The sequence below is a fragment of the Suncus etruscus genome, chromosome 5 (assembly GCF_024139225.1).
Source record: "Suncus etruscus isolate mSunEtr1 chromosome 5, mSunEtr1.pri.cur, whole genome shotgun sequence".
Classification (NCBI taxonomy): Eukaryota; Metazoa; Chordata; class Mammalia; order Eulipotyphla; family Soricidae; genus Suncus; species Suncus etruscus.
In genome coordinates this window covers 29,515,121-29,532,604 of record NC_064852.1, presented here as the reverse complement: position 1 = coordinate 29,532,604, position 17,484 = coordinate 29,515,121, and the positions used below count along the sequence as shown (strand labels likewise).

General features: G+C 40.3%; 1 protein-coding gene across 1 annotated transcript in view; it reads left to right on the top strand.

Annotated features, from left to right (window-relative positions):
* Positions 1 to 17,484, top strand: part of RORA (RAR related orphan receptor A) — a 94,957-nt gene that overhangs the window by 42,999 nt on the left and 34,474 nt on the right. Inside the window, exon 2 of the mRNA XM_049773667.1 lies at positions 12,401 to 12,486. Within this exon, the coding sequence (XP_049629624.1) occupies positions 12,401 to 12,486 (86 nt within the window). The remainder of the gene's footprint in view (positions 1 to 12,400; positions 12,487 to 17,484) is intronic.

Genomic DNA, 17,484 nt, shown 5'->3' with positions numbered 1-17,484 from the left:
TAAACTCTGAGCATTGCTGAGTGTTTTCGAAACAAAACAACAAAGAACCTTTCTGTTCTTTCTATCTACTCCTGTTGCAGGAAGTTAGAGGTGCTGGTGGTGCCGGTGAGAAGGACAACAGACTTTTATTGAACAGTTATTATAAATGAGACATGGATTCTACAGGCATCTTGTGTGACCTATAATGATTACTTAAGAGGGATTATTTTCAAAGGCAAGGAAAGTTGAAACCCGAGGAAGTTTAGAAGCTACCCAAGTTTGAATGGCTCACACATGACTTGCAAGGATTATACTAGAACTTGCACATTGTGTCTCTACTATACTTGACTTCCCAGATTGTACCCAAGCATCTATCTTTCTCTTTCTTTTGAGAAGTGTTTGCTTCCATCCTGGATTTTCATGCAGTAAAGCAGGTTCTTAGACTTTTTTGCATTCTTGGTACCTGCACCTACATGTGCCTTCTGATGGTGATGAAATGGCAGATGGTTGGACCTGTATGATGAGGTGTGGATAGAAGGTTGCCTTTGATTCAAAGTTGGTAGAGCCTTAGAGAAACAACTTGTTTTTCTGTGCCCACGTTATGTTTGTAGCAGCTGTCAGCAGTCAGAGTGGATTTCCCTCCAAAGGCTTATGTTCTGCCAGTGCTTGTGAAGAGGATTTCAAAACCCTGCCTCCCTGTGCTAACCAAAGTGTGTGAATGGTACTCTGACTGCAGATTATCAACAGTCACTTATTCCAATGATAATGTCACACTCAAATGATTGAAGTGGCAAAGAACACAGAGGTGGCCAAATTTTACCAGATCACCAGAGCATCCATGATGAGTTTAGAGGACTACGAATGATCTCTGTATTTGTCTCTGCAGGCAAAGGAAGTGTTAGGCTCAGAAACTGAAAGCAAACGAGAGAGGATCTTGTCAGTCCTATTTTCATGCCTTTATGTCAGTCTGCTTTCATATCGCCGTTCTAGTTCCTGACATACATGAAAATGGTTAGCTTCAGCATAAATGCCCAGGATGCACATTTCCTTTCATTTGGAGAAATGATATTTATTCAGTGTTACATATAGTTTGTGAATTGATGCTCATGTGTCTGACCTTAAAACAAAGCCAACAATCTCTTAGCTTGCTTCAGAACCCATAGTTGCCTCAGGTCTTGCAACTACTTATTAATCCAAAGACTGGTGCCTTTTCCTCTACTTCCTGCAAAAAAATAACTGCAAGCTCTTGCTTGCTTGCTCCCTTATGGAATAAGCATGAATTTAACAGTTCTTCCACTATCTATAAATATCATTGCTCATTCTCTGGTTGCTGATATATGTAAGATCATATATAATATGATATATAATATATATATTATGTATTTAACTTTTTGAATGAGTTCCAGAAAGAAAATATAATGATATAGAGGATCAGGAGCTTGCTGTGCATGTGGCTGACCAGGGTTTGATCCCAGAGTAATACCCCAAGGCCTCCCCACTAAGTCCCACCAGGAGTAATCTCTGAATTGAAGCATTAGGAATAAATTCTAAGCACTGTTGGGTGTGGCCCCAGACAAAACCAAATGGAAATGATTCTTTAATAAACACTTTGAAGCCACACACTTTTAGAGAGAGAATCAGAAAGCAAACTACAAACTTCTTGGTTCATGTTATCTGCTCATTTTTATGACTGACTTGTAAAAACTGATTGCCTTACAAAATCATTCTAAAAGAGAATATTTTAAAGTACCATTGAACTGCTCTCCAGAAAGACATCAAAGACATGTTGGAAGACTCAGAATTTGCCCAACCTATTGTTTAGACAATTTTGACTATTTCCTGGAAATTAGAGATGGAAAACTTTTTTTTCTCAGAGTTGTTTACTATTCCTTGAATATCTTAAAGTTTTCAAATGAGTACTAATGATCATATCAATCCTTCTGTGTCTGGAAAGCCTAAGCAATTTAACTGCAACTTTTAACAGAATCTAAAGCTTTCCCTGGTCTCTCCTCCTTTTGACTTTTAGGAAGACTATAAAGATAGGGCAGCCCAGAGGTGATACGAAGCTCTTTATTATGGGACCATGTGTCTAGCCATACTCATGTACCACTGTGATCTTGAGACCAAGAAAATTGGTGTGTTAATAACTTCTGTGTTACCAGACAGTTTTTCCATAACTAAGGATGTGTGGTATTTTAGTCCTCTACAACTTAATTTAGAAAGATGCTAGTTTTATTTTTATGATTTTAAATTTGCTAGTTATTACCAATCTTTTGCCATGAACCCTCAGTGAATATTTAGGGAATATTTCTGCAGTGACATCACCTTCTTTGCAGTGAACCAAAACTAATTCTCTACAAGTCTTCCAAGCTCATGAAAACAATTATCAGTGGGTTCCTCTGTCTACTGAGCTTTGATGATTCCCCCTAGATTCTTGTTACTTTGATCCATTTTGCTTGTCTTCATGCACTGGCACTGTCAAGGTTGTAGCAATTGGGCCTTCGAAATTAGCTATAGCTACTGTTTGTCTCGGTCGGGTAATGATAGCCCTAGAAGGAGTATTCTGAAGCAAAAAAAAAAAATGTTTTGATTGATCCCTTCCACTCTTATGGTATGTACTAGCATACAGCCTCAAAAATAGCCACAAAACAGAGATTTAGACAAATAGCTTGTTCTTTTATTGGACCCATTTCTGTATCAATATGTCTATCATTGGCTTTGTACCTGACTCTCCAGGTTTGTATATTTGGGTAAAATTATATGTCTCCAATTAAAAATTAAAATAAAAGCTGCAGCTTAAACCCAAGATAATATAACGGATGTAGCTTTGGGTAAGCATTAACTGGTGCAAAGAGCACAAAAATACAATGGTTCTCTTTTAGACTTAGGTGTGAGATTTCTGGGGTAATTATGGAAAGTGGGGTTATTTCATGAATGCAGTAAGAGTAATTTTGAAGATTTGGGTTAAGCAGAAACTAGATAAGATCTTCAGATTTGGTTTGGTTTGAAAGATGTTTCTTTTCTGTTGCGGAAAACAGACTTTGGATGATGAAAGCGGCAAGCTGACCCCTTTCTTCTCAACTGTGATCCTGGAGACTTACCTTCCTGTGGCTCAGCAGCCTTGTTAAGGGGGAAGGTGATTGGTATTTAGAGTGAGGTTGATCACTAGAGAAGATTAGCTGCAGTTCTGTGAGTCAGATGACATTTGTCGGTTTAGCATGATCCAGAATTATATAAGGGACAAGCACCCCTTTACTGCTGGAAGAGAAGTCACAGTTCCTAGACAATTTTTCCTTGTGCATATTTGAACCACTTAGTAAAATAAAATGGTTTATTTTTTTCCTGCTGATATGACATGACAGTTAATCTACACTAAGAGATTCAAGAGCACAATGTTTATAAAAAATCAATTTTGATCTGAAGGTGCTAGATAATCTTGAATATCCTTACATTGAAAAAAAAAACTGCAGCTAGTTTTAGATTAGTGACTGGATCATATCCAAACCAAAAATAAGTGACCAGTATCTAATTACCTTGTTCTTGTTCCCTATTTCCAGATAGCTCCTCAAATTCTCAACAACAAATGTATTCTGTTGTTTACAGAGGCAATAGAGAGGTTAAGTGACAAAAGAAAAGAGAGCAAGAGTTACATCTGTAAAGTATTATCCTCATTATTCATGGGTGAAAAATTAATTTGAATTTTTCTCACTGAAGAAAGAGGGACTGCCAGCTGCTTCTCTACTGTTCAAGTATTCAAGGATGAGTTAGTTGTGGAGGAATAAACAAAAGAGGCGCAGCCAGTCACCTTCAATTTGGGCATTTTATGCTTTACTATGGTGCAGATGAATTCTAGTGGGAATTGGACCTAAAAAGCAAAACCATCTACTGTTACCTTGTATGAATAATATGGCTTCCAGGCCATAGAGAAAATATAGAGGATAAGATGCTTGCTTTGCACAGTGTCAACCCAGGTTTGATCTTGGCACCTCATATGGACCCCTGAGCCTGCCACAGTTCAGAGTTAAGAATACACCCCACACAGTCAGAAATAAAGTTCCACACAGAGTCAGGAATAAATCCTGAACAATGCTGGGTATGTCCCCAAAACAAACAAACAAAAAAGTTTCCTCTTGGATTGAGTAAGATTTCTCTATCCAGAGAGCCAAAGTATTCCTTTGCATTTGGCTTTTAGCAGATACCCATTTGTACCAGAGCATTTGCATTGCTTTGTCTGAGAAGCCTGATCTAACAGAGGTGAAAACATATCACAGAGAACTAATATTCCATCCTAGCCACAGAAAACCCGTGCAAAGATGTGCCTGTCTTCCTAATCACCAGAGATTTCCTGATGAGTTAAAGAGTCTCCATCTACAGCTCAACATTCTCTAACTTCATTGATGGGAGATTCTGGGTCAGTGTTTTAACTCTTGAGCACCAGTCTTACATGTAAAAACACTGACAAAAAAATAGTCCAAGTTACAAATCATCACATTGTCTTATTTTAGATATAATTTACAAATGTATATTATCTTGACTGAGTGGTTTTATACATATGTATATATGTATATAGCAGATATGCTTAATTTTGGGGTGGGGAGCATGTACTCAGTAATGCTCTGGGATTAGTTCTGGCTCTGTGCTTAAGGGATCATTCCTAACAGGGTTTAGGGAGCCTATGAGGTGTTAGGGATCAAATGGGTCAGCTGCTGCTTGTAAGGCAAGAACCTTCCCTGCTGTACTATTACTCCAGGCCCTGCACAACACTTTCTTAAAATGAGTTTTTCAAAGACTATTAAGTTTTCAGCAAACCGCAATTAAGTTAAAGCTTTTAAGAAGTCACTTTGGGGCCACGGAGATAGCTCAATGGGCTGGAGTACATACTTTGCATACTGGAACCCCAGATTCAGTCCCTGGCAAAGCATGTTCACTCAAGATCTGCTGAGCACTGAGTCAGAAGCCATCCCCAGTACTGCAGGGTGTGGCGTAGAAATAAACCACAACATCTAAGTGACTTTAATAGATAAGAGGTAGGTCTTAGTAAAATGTCTGAATCAGGTTCAGGACATTTTTAATAGCAATAATTCCATGGGTATAGTGGGGACCTTAATATTGAGGATGGGGATATTTGAAGCAGCATGTGTTTAAGAAATGACCTAGTGGTGGATGACCTTCAGAAAGTTGAGTGCAGTAACTTGGCTTCTGACAGCCATTCCAGAAAGGTCAAAGGATCCTTTTTCTCTCAGGCTGAGAGTAACATCTGGATCCATTAGTCTTTCCAGAAGATATTTTGAAGACCAACAATTAAGAAATTTTTGAAGTTTAGCGAGCAGATGAAAATTATAAGTTCTGTGTCTTTTTCTTTATTTCTATGGTCGAGACTGTTGTGGGAAGTCAGGGCTCAGCGTCCTGGTCCTTGCCAAGAATGATATTCCAGGCTTCCTAAAGCCTCCCATTTATATAGGGCTTTTCATCTTCAAAGAGTTTTATGAGCATTCACTGCCCACCACTTGCGTGGCAGGTAAGAATTATTCCCATTTTATGGCGGAAGTGGAGATGAAGTGACTTGTCGGAGGCCACACTGGGGACTGGAGGTCAGGAGAACAGGGGACACTGCAAATGCCCTTCTTAAACAAGTCAGCCTTCAGATATCTCTCCTGTCCTTGCTCTCCAGAGCCCCAGATGAATGACAACAACAATTTGAAGGCAGAACATGCACTCAAATAAGAAAAAGACACTGTGTGGGGTTGTTGTTGTGTTTTGTTTTTTTTTCTGTGTATGCCTGTACCCTCAGAAACCCAGATATAGTGAAGAAGCCATTTAGCCCTCACGGGGCTCATTTTCCACATCTGTAAAATGGGGATAATCATCCCCATCTGCCTACTTTAGAGTTGGTGCAAGCACCAAAGTCACAACCAGCTAATGAGGACCAAAACCTTCAAAAACATTATGGAACTCTGCCAACATCAGGCTTCATAATTGTTGCCATAAATGGTCACAAGGCGACTGACTAAAAAGGAAGATTTTTCCAATCTGGGAATTGATGACTTCAATGCCCTTCAGCGAGGACCAAGCCTTGTCATAAAAAGAATGTGAGAGCAATGACAGGAAAGCACACAGGGATCTTGGGGTCCTCTTTAGCAGCCAGAATGGCAGGATGCTTTGATGATTCCTGTGTGACTAGAGCTCAGCTCAGCTCTCCCAGCCCTGGAGATTCCTACATGCATGTAGACTAGGTGACATAGCCAAGCTGGAATACATGCCAGGGCTGGGAGCAAAGATGGGAGCTTACAGTAAATGTGTCTCACCCTGGAGATGGAGAGCAAGTTCTCCACAAACCCCAATCTGCCTGAGACCTCACTCTTCCTCCAAGGCAGCAGTGAGAGGTGGAGAGAAGGCACTTAACTCTCGGGGATCATCTGTACCTACTTACTACATGTGCACACTGCAGCAAAGGGTGCCACTGCTAAGAAGGTTTGAAAAATAACTCTGGGTGGTAGCAGCCCCACTGTGTAGAACAACTTGGAACCAAGTAGAATCAGCTTCCCACCTTTTCCACCCACAACAAAGCTCCAGAGAGACCTGGAACTAGGAGACAGCCACATCCAGAGGGACCACAGAACTCTAGAAAACAGAAACTCCCCAAATCATAAGAAAAGGGGACAGAGATGTGGGAGCTGTGCTCAGCCTGCCTTACAGCAGCTGCGAAGCTTTTAAATACCCCAGTTCTTCTAAAGTGGGGATAAAAGAAAATGACTAATCCAGAAAGGACTTGAACCGTTTCACTGAAAATAAAAATCAAATGCATTCGGGTTTTCCTTTTTAATCTTTATTGGTTTTTCTGCTGACAAAAGTCAGACTGGCCAGTTAGAAACCTTCAGACCTCAGAGAAATGTGTGAATTGTCATCCAGAGTCTCAGCCTTCCAAGAGGAACTTACAGGCAATAGATCGGGGTGAAAGATAACCCCTGCTGTTGTTCCCCAGCAATATCATTCGGTCAGTTTTTGGCAAGATAGAGAAAACTCTTTGACATTTGGATGTGTGATTGACCGACTTTAGTGGGTGAACCCGAGGCTTCAGTTATAACCTGGCAAGGGAGAGTCATCTCACCCTGTTCAGTCCAGCTGGAGAAAGCTGTTGTGCAAGTGAATTAGGGAAGGAGGGACAGGATGAGGGTGATCCCGGGTCCATATTAGCTTTTCATATGAACCAATGAAAACTTTAATTTCTCTCTACTATTATTAGTAACAGGTTCCATGTGAGCCTTCCCATGGGGGATTGCAACATGCTGTACGTTGCAGCAAACGGTTAAGCGCCAGAGCTGTGAAGGATTGTGTTGGGAGTGGGCAGGAATAGCCTGCCATATTACAGAGACGATAAGCAGCTTTGCTCTATCCCCACTTTAGGAAAAGCTTAAAGTCTGGAGAAAAGAATTTCATTTTGCTACAAAGCAGGATTTCTTATCCACAATAGCAATAATAATAACTACTACTGAGGGAGTGCCAACTATGTCTCAGGCTTGGGTACAGAGGTGAAAAATACACATACAAAATAATCATGTGGGTGCTGCATCATTTATATATTCTCAAATGGAATGTTTGAACATGCAGTGGAGACTCAGTGAGGTTGAGTAATTTTGTTCTTTGTCTTAAGAATTGTTCAACCTTGGCTTGAACAGTGAGTAGGGTACTTACCTTGTTCCTGGACAACCTGGGTTTGCTCTCCAGTACTATATATAGTCCCCTGAGCCACCAGGAGTTATTCCTAATGGCTCAACGTCACTGAGTCAGGAGTAAGCCCTGAGCATCTCCAGGTGTGACCCGAAAAAACAGACTGTTCAACCTTATTATTGGTCACCTTATGGAGAAAACTCAACTTGGAATTTGATAGAATGGAGAATAGCCTGGAAGAGAGAGTAGAGGTGGCTTCCAGTTATAAAATTGTCAGGTAACTCTCAAAATGGCATCTGGACACTAGTCCCAAGCTTGCTGCAGGTTTAACCAGATTCCTTATGAGGTGTCTTTTGAGCCAGAGTGAGGGCAACATGTGAATTTATTGGCTCATGTACTATGGTGACAAAAACCTCAGTTTTGGATTAGACCAAAATACCACATGGGTCTAAAGCCAGTCTGCTCTCACCCTAACTCTCAGACTTCGGGTATATGACAAAGGCATTTTGAGCTTCACTTTTTTATTTTCTACAAAATGCTTAAAAACTGAGGCTACAAAGCCACTGCCACTGCACCCATGGGTTATTGGAGCATGACTGTGCTCATACCTAACACCTAGGAGCATTAGAATCATAGCATAGAATCATAGTATGATTCTAAAGCTGTTCCGTTCATCCCCAGAAAGAAAAGGTGGGCCAGTTCTCATCTCATTGTATTTTGAAATTCTTTAGTAAAATGGACATTTTTCTCTTGACTACGATATCTCCCAAAGTAGGCTCAGAGGAATAACTTGGGTACTTGAGGATGCCTGTTTCCTTGCTCCTTTGCTAATTAAAAAGAAAGAACAAGCGTTGTGTAGCAGTGTCTTACTTGGTGACAGCCCAACCTAAGGACCGCTGGGCTCATTAGCATATGTGTGTCCTGTCAGTCCCCCACTGCCACTTGTTGTCAGCTCCTTGGAAAAGCATCCCTGCAGGTGTGGAGATCTGCTTTAGTCACACAGGGTGCAGAAGACAGCAAATGATTCAGGCAATCAAGACGGAAGTATGGGCAGATTTGAATTTTTCATAGCAAAATCATTCATTGTTAAGCCAATTCATGATTCTCTGTGTGTGTCTTGCTTAGCTACTCCATTGTACAATAAACCCTTTTGGTGTGATGAATATGTATATGGACTAATTTAATCAATATACTTGTGACAGATACGTGGTGTCTGACAGAATTCATCCTTGGAAATACTGGCTGAGCAAATGCATGCGGCGTATATATGGGCCAAGTCTCATAATTTGTGTGAAAAGAAGATTATTTCGAAGCGACCCAGCACTGCCAGTTAAGAAATGGAAAAGCTTGAGGAACAGAAAGCAGAGGGTGAAGGGATTTTTGTCCTTTTACCTCTTATTGGACTAAAAACTCAAATTTATGGAATTAAGCTACAGGCCTTTGGAAAAATCTGCAAAGCATTGACTACATTTTTTGCTTGTGTCCCTTTTTGTTGTTGTTAATACACTTGAATTCTGTAAATGAGTGAAAGGAGGAGGAGGAAGGGGCAGCTTTGGGCCATTGTTGAATTAAATGGAATGTCTTTTTCAATCTGCAAATGCTTGCATCTGGAAATTCCACCATGAGCCATAAGATCACATTCTGAAAGGTTTTTTTTTTTCCTTATTGTTTCTGTTGGGGAAGGGGGATGATGACCAAGTGGGTTTTAACAATATGCTAAGAGCATTGGTACTGAATTTGTCTTGTGAGATTAGAGAATCACTGGGGGTAGGGCTAGTAAGTAAGTCTGATCTGGACCTCGATTTTATTTCAGGTAAAAGACCTTCTACCTACCTACCTACCTACCTACCTATACGCGCACACGCACACACACACATACACACACACACACACACACACACAAACACACACATCCCCTCTCTGAAGCTTGTTCTCGGTCTTGAGTCAACTCTGCCTACTGGAATGAAGCATAAACTTGGGGAAGGCACGCTTGAAGAGTTTAGACAAATGACTCCCTGCTTGAAAATATGTGGGCTCTGAATGTCTACCCTTGCTCAGCAGCTTCACCTCCATAAATGCTGTGTACTCTGTGTCCTTGAGCTAGAAAAAAACGAAACTGAAGTACGACTCCTGCATAGTTCTTCAAGAGTATCCCCAGGCATTGGGTTTGTGCTTAAGCTGCCCTTCTTCTATGCCCTGAATAGTAAGCAGATCAGAGGTTTGAGCCAGTGAGTTGGGAGCACTTCCATAGCTACCTTATCCCAACCAGACTCCTTTCTGCTAGACCCTCTGGTCAGCTGCTGGGTCACAGGAACCTTTCACAGATGTTTTAATCATACCTTAAATAGAATCATTTTGATTGCAGTGAGTCATCACTAAAAGTTAGGGCAGATTGAATGGCATTATTTTTCAATTTAAAGCTCAGCCTTCCTCATAGGATCTGCTCAGGGTCTCATATTCTTATAAAGAACTCAATAGACCTATTCCTATTGCTGAATTGAAATAAGGTTGACTCATACAAGGCCCAAGTTTACATCATAGTTTGCAGGTTGATATAAACTGTCAGAACTAGCAAGGCTTGTCTGTATCTAATTTATATGATTACAGCTTCAGATGAAACATAAGTAGAAGCTTAATGTTGATCTTTTATTTCTCATATAATTTGCTGTCTTTATTGTGGTGGTTGGGGATTCCATGGTTTTAGGGGGACTAGGTAGTGCTGAAGATCAAACTAGGGATCTCTCACGAAAAGCATGTGCTACATTCTATTGGGCCATCTCCCCAACTCTGGATTTTCTGAAATAGATAAATCAAGTACTTCGTATTCATAAATTATTCTATTCTTTACAGGTTGGGATTATGGAGAGTGGTTCTCCTTGTAGGCTGATTAATTCATACTGGAAGGTCCATCCAATAAGCCCTCAGTCGATACCTATTTTCATAATTTCTCTCTTACTACTTATTTCTTATGAGTGTATGGAGAGTGTTGCATGCGACTTTCTCCTTCAGTAGAGCTGCAGACATTGTGGATTGACAATATATCTTGACTACATTAAAAGCATTGGAAGGATTGTATGTGCAATTTCAAATTTTATTAAGATTTTTTTTCTTTGAAGAAATCAAGGTGGGCACTGAGTTGAAAAGTTAGACTTGGAAATGACATTTTTGTTAAACATCACTATAACATTAAGTTGTATTATGCAGAATAGGTATTTTAAATTATTTACTGCCATTATATTATAAATAGGGTATTAGAAAACAACAGATTTAGGGGATGGAAGATTATGAACATTCTCTAAATCTGGACAAGCAAAAAAACTCTCTGTCTGTCAATGGTACTGGTGGTGGAAAAAGTAGGGACTATCCTTCAAGACCAGATCTCACAGTCCCTAAAGTCACCACAGAATTTGCACTTGTCTTTGAAAGTTGGCAGGTATACATGGTTTATAATGGGACTAAGACAAGTAATTTTATGTTTTCTTTCTGTATCTGGACTAAACCATCATATCACATCCAAAGTGAGTGGTTGTGAAAATTATCCCAATATGGGAGAGTGTTGGAGGAGTGGGCTATGCATATTCTGCTTTTCTGTGTGTCAGACCATACAGCAGTTTCCAAGTCCCATCAATAAGTCATTGCTATGTGTAAAAGTTGTGATGGTGCTGGTCACATGCTATGTGAATTTGATAAAATAGACGTGAAAACTCTCAGTTGTATGCAGGTGTGGATTCAGTCTCAAATGTAACACAATAGGCACTTGTGAAAAAAATAAAATTCCAAGTGAACTCATGAGAGCTGCCATCCTCTTTCTAGAGCTCAGCCTGGTCTTTGTTTCGCATATAAATTATTTGTAAGAAGGGTTCAAGCTCTTTGTTTTGTCTAATCATTCTATTACTTGGCTTATTTTTTTGAATCTTTCAGTACATTCTTTCCAACTCTACCCAAGATATTATGAGTTTGTTAAAAAAATGGGCATTGTCATATTTGAAACTTCGGTGTGATGTATGCTAATGATTTGGTTAGTTTCTAACAAGAGGCATCTTTAAGGAATCAGTTGGATAGAAACACATACCCACTGTAGCAGGAAATCAATTTCCGATGTAAAGAACTCAGAAGCAGCATATTCAGTTGGTCAGGATTCATCATTATCACATTGAGAGAGGATATTGGCTTTCTGGTTGAGAGGTTTTGATCGGACACAAATGGACTAATTCCTAACACATGGCAACCCCATTAATTAAAGAAAGATGGATAAGGAATTCTTAACTTGCCATCATATGTAACTTATTAATATTTTGAGTTGAATCATTTTCCTAAGTAGACCTGACTTTTTGGAAGCATATTTCTCTACCAGTCGAGCTTCAGTGCTCAGCCAAGACGGATTTATGACCTTTTAAAAATAATGATGGAAAATGAGATCGGAGGAAACATTTTAGTATCTGCTTTGCTCTGAGGCCTAAACTGCGAACTCTCCAGTTCTTGAAGGCTTTGAAATGCTGATTCCAGTCTTCTTGTGGGTTCTTAAACACCTTCTCAAATGACCCATTTTAATAACCCGAAAGCTATTATATAACGAGCAGCCATAATTTAGTCCAGGACTCTAGGGGGACCCTCACAGTTCAGCAATGAATAGTTAATGCAGTATAATGTTTAGCAGGTTATTAGTTTTCACTATACAAATGCTGATCAGGGAACGCTTTTATAAGGTGTTTAAAAGAAAATGTAATTAACTGGTTGCGTGCTTCTGTTGCAGCTCAAATTGAAATTATTCCATGCAAGATCTGTGGAGACAAATCATCAGGAATCCATTATGGTGTCATTACATGTGAAGGCTGCAAGGTAACCCTTTTTAATTGTTGTTTCAGGTAACGTTAGATCGGATCTTTGTGATTTCTAGCTTTTACTTTCACATCTTAAGATTTAGCTCCTCGGAATTTTGAGTGACATGAAATGATGGAATGGAATAAATTATTAGGGCAATAAGTTATAATTAAGAAAATGAGTTCTGTGCTGTATTTTGGCTTTGCATCAAAATAACAGGAGGCTAGAGAAAGATACTTGAACATTGCTTACATATGTTGCTTCCAATCCCACAACTCCTGGAGCTAATGTATATTCTCTTTAATAAAAAAAAAAAAACATAGCTCTTGTTGCTGGAGTAATAATACAGTGGGTAAGGTGCTAGCCTTGCATACAGCTGACCTGGGTTCAATCCTTAGCATCCCAATTGAGCCCCAGAGCCCACCAAGAGTGATTCATGAATGCAGAGTCAGGAGTAACCCCTGGACACATGTGGATGTGGCCCGAACCTAAAACAAACTATAAAACCCACATAAGTGTAGACTTATGTAATGTTTTATTTATAAGAGAGCATTTCTAATCAAGTTGATCAGAAAGTGACTGAAATTCTTATTGTTAGTACACAGTGATTTACCTGTATAAGTTAGAGCCAAGCTGTAGGAAAGGACAGAGTTCTTGTCCTGGCCTACCTTGCTCTGTGCTGTTCTGGCAGGTTGTAATTTTTGGCGGGGACTCAGTTTCTTCATCTCTTAAGTGAGTATCCTTCCTTCTTTTGAAAACGATCCCAAGAATAATATAGGAATTGTCATACTAAAAAGGCTACTTGCACCTAAATAAGAGCTTTGTGACTGTTGTAGCAATTTTGGTGCCCTGAGTGTCACCCCTGTTCAATGTGGGTGAAGAGATGGATCTGTTTGTTCTCTGTAACCTAATTCCACATCCCACCCTGCATCGCCTCTGTTACTCAGATTCTGATTTATTAAGATTGAACACTTCTGCTCATATTGGAACAGCCCTGAGGCAGCTGATGGGATAAGACAGTGCAACATAAACAAAAATAAACCAGGGAAGTTTCTTAAAGAAGCAAGAGGCTTCTGAGCCAGCACCTGAACTGGCTGGAATTATCTAAAAGTGTGTGAGGAGGTCTAGGCTAAAAAAAAAATGTCCATGCACTTGATACACCATCATAAAATATAAAAATACTGACAGAAAGAAATGACTTCTAAGAAGCTTTCAGGGAATTTGCTTCCCTGTTTTCTTGTGTTTGTTTTGTTCCCTTTGGATGCATTCAAAGCACTTTATGTTGATCCCATCATTGTGTTACTAGAGATTCCTGAACCCCACCAAGCCCAATGAGTAATTTGAAGAAATCTCCTGCCTTTCAGGAATAAGGAGTTTGCTATTTAAGGGATGGGTAAAGTTCTTCTCAGCATTAAATCTTGACGCCCTCTGTTCTAGACCACTAAGGAAACATAAAAGGAGTTATGTGCTTTTATTTCCTCAGTCCTCCTTCCCTCAAAATTAAGAGGCCCAAGGGCTGTGCCTCAGTGATTGAGCACATGCCTTGGATGGCTGAAATACTGACCTCTATTACAGGCTCCAGAGCAAAAACAAAAGGGTTAATCAAACCAATAAACTTGAACAAATCAGTCAACTGATGGAGGAGGCTGATAAGCCTATGATCGCTTCCACTCCAGCACTGATTGGGCCTTGTGGGTAGACAGTTGCCCTGCTGTACTTCCCCCATCTTTGTTCACCCCTTGCCCAATCCTTGCAAAACCCACAAAGTGTTTTTGGATTCATGGTAGAGGCACTTCCCACAGTATGATTCATTTCAATCTATCTGAATCTGTCTGAAGGCCAGACTAGAAGTATTTTGATGATTTGTTTGGCTTTGGGTGTCAGTTTGGGTTCATCCTCGGTGATGCCCAATAGCTACTCCTGGCTTGGGAACCATGTAACATTGGGAACAGAACCACTGATCTCTCTGCCAGGCTTCTAACCCCTTGAGCTTTTATGTGGTCCACTGAGGTGAGCAGAGAGCAGTAGGAACGTGAGTATCACCTATAAGTGGAGTCAACTTGCCAGGAACTAGTCCAGCTCTGGAAAAAAACTCATTAACATGCTATTTGAGGAACCTATTTCAGCCTGCTCTGTTGATACCAGTGCTGCACATCTGTGCTCTACCCACTGAAAGGCAAGAGACTACTTCAAATTACTCAGTGAGCTTGGTGGGGTTCAGGAATCTCTAGTTTATGAAATGAATAGTAGTTTTTTTTAAAGGCCATTTATTTTTTTCAGTTGTCTCTTTTAGGATTCATTGGTTGGTTTGGGGGGCCACACCCAGTGGTTGCTCAGGGCTTACCCTTCTTCACTCTGTACTCCATGATTATTCCTAGTGGGACTTATTTGCAGTGCCAGGGATCAAACCTAGGCCAGCTATGTGAAAAGCAAGTATATTTCCCACTGTAGCACTTTTCCAGCCCCTCAGTTGTTATTTTTCCAAATTCCTGTCCAGACCTTGTCCATATACGAAATTCATACTAAGCTATTTTCAAATCATCTATTTCTCTGACAAATGTCACAACAATAAAACTGCATGTTATTAACAGATTGGGCCTTAGTCAGCCTGGGCATTATGCAATGGGATGTATTTACATTTGATACATGCAGCATTTGTTCTGCATTACAGGTCTTCCCTGCTCAGCTTCACCTAGGATGTTTACTTTCAAACAAGAAAATAATTTAATTTTTTTTGTGGTTTTTGGGTCACACCCGGCAGTGCTCAGGGGTTACTCCTGGCTCCATGCTCAGAAATTACTCCTGGCAGGCACGGGGGAACCACATGGGACACCGGGATTCAAACCGATGACCTTCTGCATGAAAGGCAAACGCCTTACCTCCATGCTATCTCTCTGGCCCCAGAAAATAATTTAATTTTGAGCAATGTTTTACTTTTTATTGTGTATGGAGAGACTTCTCTGCCATGGTTGTTAATGATTTGTTGCATTCTAACCAAACAAAGCTAGTTAACATCATGACAGATTGTCAATAATTTATATCAGTGGTAGTATCATTACATATCAGTAAAATGTCTAACTGGATAGAAAATAGGAATCTGACAAGAGGGAAGAAAGTGATTCTCATTTTATAGGCTAATCATTATGGGAATATATGCTAAGTTGCATGTTAAAATCAACAACCTGAAACCCTCCGAAACTAAAGAACCTATTTAATCACAGAAACAATGATAACTTTCACTACACAATTATACAAGTCAGAATTTCACCTGAAGAGCAAACATTATGGAAGTTTTGTTAGCTCCCTCTGCTTCCAGCTCACTCTCTGTGTGCTTAGACTCCTCTATAACGAGGACCAGTGTGCCCTGAGAGAGTATAGTAGTTATGGCACTTTCCTTGATGAATCTGAGCTGAATTTAATCCCTGGTATCCCATGTGATTCCCTGAACAACTCCAGGAATGATGCCTAAGTGCAGAGCCAGAATAAGCCCTGAGCACCATCAGTTGTAGCCTCAAGAGCCCTCCCCCCCAATACGTGAATTAAAAAATAAAAAAGGACCAGGCCATGTTTTTACAGACTTAGTCGCATGGCTATTAGAATCTCTCCTTTACTCAGAACCAGCTTGAACACCAATTCCACCAGTCTGCGCCTTAGTTTCACCATCTTTACAATGAGGAGGACCAGGAGGATTCCAGGCATGTTACCTGCACCAGTAAATGTTAATGGTGCTTCGATTGTCATCCTCCCCTGGTTCCTTAGCACTGACTATGTCAATACTGTGCCCTAGCTAGCTAGAGTATATCCCTGACTTGGTGGATTATTGTCAATGTGTTATGTCTAGAATGCCAAAGAAACTGTAGAACTATGAGCACTATTCCTATCCCTGGTGTGAGCCTGTTGGGGCTCCAAAGCCCCTGTAGAACCCTGTGACTGGTTAGGACCTTGTAGTGGAGGCAAGGCCTGAAAAGGAGAAGCCAACTAACAATGCAAGAAATACACATGTGAGCAAGAACACAGGTTAGGCTGCCTCTAGATAGGACATAGCCTCAGAAGGAGAGAACAGTGGCATTTGCCAAGCTGAAGAGATGGAAGAGTATTGACTGTATTTAGGGACTACATAGAGTGAAGCAAGCAACTCCTTCTAGGAACAGAAAGGATTAGCTCAGAATGGGCAAGATCTGAAGCTCAGAAAAGGCCTTGCTTTGAGGCCTTTTCCTGGTTTTTCTGACAGCAGAGCAGTATATAAACTGCTCAGGCCCTAGCATTGCATTTTGGGTGAGCACTGTTATAATCCAGGCCTGCAGCAGTAAAGATAACTTCAGGTTCTAAGAACAAGATTTAGTGCCAGTGCAGGGGGAGCACTGGCAAAAGTATGAGGTCAACAGGGCCTGGGGACCAGTGTAACCCAGCAGATATTGCAGATTAGGAGAAACTCCAAACAGAATGAAGCTGTAGGTGTCAGAGTCCATCCTAAACTTCAGAATGAATTTAAATGTTCAAGTACATACATAAAAAAATTTTTTTTGGTTAAGGTTTTCTTTTGAGAAATAGTCTTATTTATTGCTCAACTTCAATTCCCCCATCTTATCATTAGTTGTAATGACTTCCTTAATGCTTGGTGCTGAAAAATTGATCTCTAGACTCCACATGTAGGCACAATTTTTTTTAATGGGTCATGCCCGGCAGTGCTCAGGAGTTACTCCTGGCTCTGCACTCAGAAATTACTCCTGGCAGGCTCAAAGGACCATATGGGATGCTAGCAATCGAAACCTGGTTGACCATGCACAAGACAAATGCCCTACCTGCTGTGCTATCAACTTCCAGTCCCTGTACACACCAATTTTAATCCATATACTTTCATACTTCGAACCTATCATTTGTCTTTTTTTTAAATTTATTTAAACACTGTGGTTTAACCAGTTGTTCCTAATACATTCGTTACTGGCATTCAATGTTCCAACACCAATCTCACCACCCATGTATCATTCCCACCACTCCACCAGGATCCTCAGTTTC